Genomic DNA, 8129 nt, shown 5'->3' with positions numbered 1-8129 from the left:
CCTTGTAGTTTCAGATTTTTTTCACAAAAAATGTCCCTATGATCCATCTCAAAATTAACCATTATTTAGACAACAAGGCTTTCGAGTGTGGGTGTTCTTCTTCAGCTTGATGGTCAAACTTATCATATATATATATATATATATACACAATATTTCCATGATTCTATTACACTTCCATATTGAGATTAGCTACCCAATTCCTCTCTGTTGTATTTTTCTACAAATTCTGAAAATTGAATTTCATAAAACTGGAGGCAAAAATCAAATCAAGCTTAAAACTGGTTTCAATATAAATAATCTGATTATGAAGTCTGCTAAAAACACTAGTATCTACACATTTTCTATACAGAACCTTGGCTCATATAATTTGTTAAAAGTCTACGGTATCATTTAATCTTAAGCTTTAAGTCTATGTAAATAACCTTTCCTTTTTTTATTTTCACATTTCTCACAAAAAACTGACAACACCTAAGAATAACATCTAATATAACAAAAGAACCAAAGGCACTGGTTATAGCAAAACTACCCTTATCATTCATTCTCTACTCTTCTATAATGATAGTTATCCAATTCTAATCTCATACTTTAACACCTATGACATGATTTCTCAAAATCAGAAAAAAGTTTCCTTGTCTCTGTCTAAATTTAATTTTCAATGCTTCCCTAAACAAACTTTCCTAACTTTAAAGTCCATCATGAGGAAACATCCTTCCACATCTATAACCCTTTTAGAATGACTTTTGTATTCTCAAAATAGAAACAATATAGCTACAAATAACTGATTTCTAATACAATAAAAGGAAAGGAGTGCCATGTTCAAAATATTTTTATTCAATACATGGGTCCCACAAGTCATGCACAAACATGCTGGGATAAATATAACCAAACAGTACTGAATGGATTAAATCCACTTCCCACAGATCTAATAACTTCACCTGTTCTTCCATACCTATTCTCACTAATTTAAAATATAATACTTAAAATTTACTCAAAACTTCTTGCACATACCAAAGACAAGGGAAACTCTAGCTATTTCTATCCTTATAGCTACCTAATAGCTTTCATGTCTGGTTAAAAATTAACTTGTAGGGGGGGGGGGTTATCTCCATCATACCAGGTTGTTGAATCAGTGTAGAAACTTCACAAAACCAAAAATATCTAAATATGTATTTACCTTGAGAGTTTTCCCACTTCTTCACCACTTTTAATCCCACCATCTTCTGACAGCAACGATCCTAGAGCCTTCAAAAGTTGTAGTGGATCAATTGGAGCCTGAAAAACAAGAAATCATGATTTTGAAACTCTGGAAAAAGTTGAAAGTGTTTTGTTGAATACTTTGTTTCTGCAACCCTTCTCTGAAAAGATGAAAAAACATTACAAGATGAAAGGTATACTGTACTTTTGTAAACTTCTGTAAAGTTTTAAACATAACATTATACAAAATTAAGAGTTTTTTTTACTCACTGGTTCACATCTGTAATTCAAAATATATTGTCTGGAAAAAATAACAAGTGTGCTCTCTTGAAACAAGAAAATATCTTTACAGTTAATGTACAGTTCAAACAATGACTCTTCTGCACAAGTAATTGGTTAACAGTTGAACAGATAATCTATTACTTAATACTCAACTAGTTACCAAATGAGCCAAAAAATGAAACACTTAAAATGAAGTATAAACATCTATACAATAAAAAAAGCTTTTCAAACATGTCTTAAACCCATAAGTAAATATTACATAGCTAAAAATTTTATATGAATTTAGTGATAAATGTTTTTAAACTTTTAGAATGGCAGCCTTGAAATAAGTCAAAAACAAATCATATTATATAAAGGTTATCAGAAGTAAATTTCATTCAGTCTATCTCAAGTTGACAACAGTAACTTTAAAGTTAGCACTCTTTCAAATTACATAAGGTCTGTCTATAATTTATTAAACTTAAACTAATTTGTAACAACACTTTACATATAAACACCTTGCATCATTTACATGCATCTAATAATAAAAAATTAGCACAATTTTGATAGACAAGCTTAACTAATGTGAATATGATCTGAGGTCAAAATTAAGTTAGGTAATTATATATTTTACCAAAATGACTGCAGTTAAAATAAATTGGTTTCACATGCCAATTTGGTATACACTCACTTTATAAGGAGTGCATATGGAATATACTGAACAAATACAAGCACTGATCTAGTTTGCTTGATTCCTCATGTATTTACTTACTAAATTTCTACATCTACAAGAACAAGGACCAAGAGTGTAAATAACACAATGAACCTCATTTAATGAGACATGTTTGAAGAACGTGATTAAAAATAGCAGTGGCTATAAATTACTTGCTAATAAAACTTCAGAGAAATGTCTGACTCGAGTAAAATTCCATCTTGAGATTTTATCTTGAACTTTTTATAAGTTATTGAAATGAAATATTAAAATAAGCTCAACATTGAAAAAAAAAACTATTTAACTCACTTTTTATGGCAGGTTACAATGTAAAGAAGTCTGATAATCTGTGTAGTTAACCTATTAAGTTACCATATCTGTCTCAGTTTAGCTCATTTTTAAGTTATGAATTGAAGTGCAAATTTAAAGGCATGAGAATGACAAAAAAGAAGCTATCAGTATAAAAATAATTACAACACTAGTTAAACTTTGTCGTGTATATAAATGTACAAATCTGTTTACTACAGCTAAGAAGTATGAGAAACAGTTCATAATGTGTCTATGAAGATAATTGCCTGATCTGTCTAAATAATAAAATTTGGGCACTTTTGCCATTCATTGTATTTGAAGTGCTATTGTTACTTAATCCCCTAAATTGTAGGCTCTTTTATGACTTGCCACGTGGTTTGTGTTAATGGTTGTTCTTAAAGGTTGTCTTTCTTCAGTGTATGTGGATGAGGGATCTTCATTATTCAATGTACCTAACCAGCAAACTGTATTTCAGGGGGTTAGTATGCTTTGTCCAGTGATAAAAACTTCTCTAGTGTGTAACTATAATCAGAGAACAATCAGAGATACTGTATAAATTTGTGCTGTATATTCCAAATATGGAGCTTTTGTAAACCTAAACTAATAATGAGCACAGCCAACTGAAATGTTTTCTGTTGCATATTTAATTGTATTTTCCAGTCATCAGAAACCTAAAAACAGCTTATACAAGAATAATATACCAGAAAAATTCATAATTTTAGGCACAAATCAATTTTTATTACTATAGCAAAAGAAATTCATGTTAATTTTCTTCCATGTTAATTATTTGTTGATATGTAAATCTGAAAATGTCATAACTTGTTTAATGTTTATAGATTTATAAATATTTAAACAGCAAATTTCTGCCACTGTACATTAATTCTGCAACAATAAAATAATTTTTTATAAGCATATTCTGAAATGATGTCTAGGTCCTTATATTGCCATGGGAACTACTTTCCCCATTATTGATTAAGCTCATTTTAATGGCTTTACACATTATTGCCCAGCATTGGAATTTCCATGGTAACAAATTTCCTGTAAAAAGTGAAAAGATCAGTCTTAGACCATACACCTCAACACTCTCTCTACAGACCCCCTCAACTTCTAAGAGCACATTTTAAAGCAGACCAAAGACAAGACCACTGGAGTTTCATAGGGAGAACTGACAGATATGTGAAAACAGTTGCTGATATTGAGGTCTGGCTAAAAGCTTGTAAAATTTTGGTCTGAAAGACTTCAACTTCTTTCTTATAATGTTATTGATGATACCAGGAGCTCTATCCAGCTTTGTTGCAATGTCTTAACACTAGAAGATTTTCTTCTTTTTTTTTTTTTTTATTCAACAGCTTTTACTTCACAGGTTTGGGTATTCTATCAGATTGGGTCGGGGTGTAATGCTAGAGGTCATTTTTTTTGTTAATTCAATGTTACAAAAGCTTTCTATTTTCATAAAAAACATTACACACAGTTTTTTGATTTTACATAGTTTACAAATCTTCACATTTAAATATTTCTCTTAGGAAAAGGTGTGACATCAAGCTCTAGCCATGAATCTACACATGACAACATTGCACTGTTAAAGGGTCAAGAATATGTAGGTAGAGCTGGGTTATTAAACAGATTACCTATGAGCATTAAATACATTGATTAGTATCACGTGAAATAATCAACTAATCAAAAACTAAGCCTGTTAACTCTATAGTTATCCTGACCAACCTACTAGCCATGAAACTATACTAACTTTGAATGGAGAAAGTTTATCTTTAGGAGATCTGGCAAGCTTTTACTAAAGATTTGTCTCTGAATTTATGAAGCCTTTACTGAAACAGTCTGAGTGCAAGGTGATGTTCATGCTAAGAATAAAAATATTATATCTTACAGTCTCTACATTTCCATAAAATCTCAATGAAGTTTTTTTTCTTCAATAAAACTATATTTTTGATATTTTCTACACCCTAACACTAGCTAGCTATAATGAAATCAGAAATGTAGGGTAAAATTAAAATTGAAAAACTACAAAATAAATCTAAATTACTCTTTTCTTTCTAGAATGACAGCATATTTTAACAGATTATTACACACTTTTTACTCTTATAGCCAAAGTAATCTGGATTAATTTCATTGTTTAACAGCTGCACTGAGTATTCGCAAAGCCATTTATCATAATGGGACAACTTTATGTAAACAAATGATCCGTTACCAGCACACACGCTCAAAAAACACACACAACCACATCTTGCCATGTCCTTGTGTTTCATTTAAATTTTCTTATCTAATTTTTACATTTTAGTAACTTTTAAAATAATAAGTAATTTAGCACTTACACCTGGGCTTATTTTTAGCTCTCAGAACTGACAAACCAGTAATTAATTATTTCAGACATGTATTTTAAAACAAAATATTATGCACAAAACATAGAATGTCCTAAAACTACTATAATTTATGTAGATTTCTAATTAAGCTATAAACAGTTAAGTATATTCTGTTAACTGGTTAAGCTGATCTCCACAATAGTAAATAACGAAGCTGGGGACAAATAATTCAATAACTGTCATCAGAATGATACAGTATTCAAAAGAGAAATGTAGAACCTTCTCTTTCTATTGGTTATAAATAATCTAATAGCAAATGTCACAGAGAATTACTATCTATTGGTTATAAATAATCTAATAGCAAATGTCACAGAGAATTACTATCTATTGGTTATAAATAATCTAATAGCAAATGTCACAGAGAATTACTAACATTTTTTGAGAGACAGGATGATAGGAGGGTGCAGAATGTGGGTTTGACTTTCTTGCTTGTATTTCAGCAATGCAAGAAGCTTGGAGGTTATAAATTTACATAGTGGCTTGATATCTACAATATAAGTGTGTAATGTGTGCCAAACTCTGATCATATAGTTTTAGGAAGAAAATCTAAATTGGCAGTTTGGAACAAAAGTGGCATGTGATACAGAAAAGTAAAGATTGAGAATTTATTTAAATATTTCCTGCTGAAATTAAAACATACATAATATTAAAATCTGAATTATAAACTATATGTTGATGGTAAGTTTATTGATAAAGTTGTTTAAATTTAAGGTAATTTTGTAAACAAGTCATAATAAGCACACTAACTTATCAGGATCCAGAGATCATATTTTCAGTAACTCACCATTACGTAATCACAGAAGTCAAATACTGCTTGATTAATCCTCATGTATATGATAAAGGTAACAAACACCAATTATAGTTAGATATCGTATACAACTGTTCAATGACTTTGGAAGGAGAACTTAATTTTCAACTAACACAGATCAGTCTTAGCAAATGTGAGAAGTATAGCTAACAGCTGAGGCATGTGAACAATAACATACACAAAGGAAAGCCAATACAAAACTGAAAGTAACTTGATTGTGGGTAAGGACAAATATTTTTATATCAGTTTTTATTGTGACATTACATCACAATAACATCGGAAGCTTCTAACAAATCTTTCTCTATTGACTTTACACAGGTTTCTAGTAAAGAAAACGTAGTAACATTTTGACCATATACCTTGTGTGCTGAATACCACTACCAGCAAGGCTATTTACCAGAATTCATCATGTCAACTAAGCATGCATGCAAAGCTTAAGTAGAAATGCTATCTATATCAGGTATTTACTAAATATCACTTATGGTACATAACACCTTATGCCAGCAAACCATGATCTATAAATTGGTTTGTAGTATAACATGACATTATAATAAGAATGATTACAAATTTTCAACAAATATTTCTAAACTGGCCTTATACAGGCTTTCAGTAGTAATAATGTAAAAATGGCATTTCAACCACACATACTATGTCTTGTGCATCTCTGCTGACGAGGCCTCTCTTCATACCACTAAAATTAACGTTAAGCAACACGTTTTAAGCCTCCCGTCAATGAATTTGTGGACTGGCTTGTTAACAAAATACACTTATTTCAAATGGGGCATTATACCATCATCTTGGTTTATCATCAACAGCTATTCATCATAACCTAAGGTGTAATGTCCGTGTATTCCATACTTACAGCAGCTTAGTTTTTTCTGTAAACCTTTGAGAGTAGTATTTGTTTTCCCCCCTAAAGGCTTTTTTCTACACTTCCTAGCAATATTCTCTTTTAACCTGACCCATTTTTACCTCTTCCACAGTTTAACTAATACTTTTATTTATTTCATATCTCCAGAGAGAGAGAGTTGATGTTTCTACACTATTTGATCCAATGACCTCATAATTCCTGGATGGTGATCTTAGTTGTTTATATGCAATCTTAACTTTACTTTATCCATATTTTGCTAATCCACACATTCTCATCCATCATGACATCTATGAATAGATCAATTCACATAGAGCACCTGGATTACATTACAGGGCAAGCCTTTCCACATATTTTACAAGTTTGGCTAAGATCTCATCTTTCTTTCTTTCTCTGCTCCTAGAAACTTTGCTTAAGAAACTTTCTTCTGTCATGAAACTCAAATCTATTTGATAAGGAGCCCAAAGCTTGGCAGTTCTGGTGGCTTTCAGTTGGAAGGTTTCAGTCATGTTGTTAAAGCTCATTCTTTTAAATAAGCAGTAAGATGAATAGCTTAATGTTCATTATTCAATCCATTCACTTAGAATTTATTTCAAACTGCACCTAAGATGTCTCCCATGGTACTTTTACATCACTATCTGTTAGTTTCTTTTGACTGGACAATGTTGAATGGGTGTGCTTAATTCAGTAATTTGAATCAATGGTGTAACCAGAGTAATCCTGGAAGGTCCTGCAGTCACAAATGAATAAATAATAGTGGTAACAAATTTAAACCAGGTTTTCCTATTTCATATTGCAAAGTTCATAGAATTTGAAGTTACTACTCTTGAGCAGATGCAGAGATAATTGTGGCTGTGTTGATCCTTGCATTTGGTAATTCAGTTTCTAGATATTTATCCTCACAATAATGACCTTTTGTACTTCCATTTTTACTTCATTGACTCGATGTTATATTATACTCCCTTTTTCACTTAAATATTTCTATACATTTTCTATGGCTTCTTTGGTCAAATTAATTTCTGTATGTAAATCTTCTGCAACTGTCTTATTCTTCTAGTTCCTTTCTTAAATTCACATCTCTTTCCTCTTGACCTTTTAAGTTTGTTTATTTTTTCTTGATCATCTCTCCACTATTTTATCATTTCAAGCAAATTTTGGATCTCACTTTGAGCACATCATTACTTTGAAATTCGGTCTTGATTCTGCTTTATTTTTACTGAAATATTCCTACTTCTCACAATGGCACATGCTGGGTAGTTCTTTTAGATTAAAAAAAAGTAAGCCAAAATCCAGTCTACTTAATGATAATGAGTTTTTGTATTACTTCAACTACATCTTTTATAGCTTGCAAGGCTTCATAAACCAACAATAATAATGACTTCACAAACAAGAGCAATCGAAGAGATTGTATACCCTTGCCCCACCACTCCTCTGAGATTGCATGTGTTTATAGCATCAAATTTCACCTTCAAAAACTCCGAAAACCCTTCTCTGATCCAGAATAATCAATGATCCGGATAATTTTTTGTAGTGTAATGAGGAGTCTCAACCTTAATGTGCCCATGAAATTTGGTACAAATCCAATCACATTTTACAGTTATT

At 31.0% G+C, this 8129-nt stretch overlaps 1 protein-coding gene across 1 annotated transcript in view; it reads right to left on the bottom strand.

Moving 5' to 3' along the window:
- The window catches only part of LOC106456983 (serine/threonine-protein phosphatase 1 regulatory subunit 10-like), a 98370-nt gene that overhangs the window by 53175 nt on the left and 37066 nt on the right, over positions 1 to 8129 (bottom strand). Inside the window, exon 3 of the mRNA XM_022382792.1 lies at positions 1175 to 1272. Coding sequence (XP_022238500.1) covers positions 1175 to 1272 — 98 coding nt within the window. The remainder of the gene's footprint in view (positions 1 to 1174; positions 1273 to 8129) is intronic.

The sequence above is a fragment of the Limulus polyphemus genome, unplaced genomic scaffold (assembly GCF_000517525.1).
Source record: "Limulus polyphemus unplaced genomic scaffold, Limulus_polyphemus-2.1.2 Scaffold278, whole genome shotgun sequence".
Taxonomy (NCBI): Eukaryota; Metazoa; Arthropoda; class Merostomata; order Xiphosura; family Limulidae; genus Limulus; species Limulus polyphemus.
The sequence above is the reverse complement of the archived record's forward strand: the minus strand, read 5'-3'. Positions and strand labels throughout refer to the sequence as shown.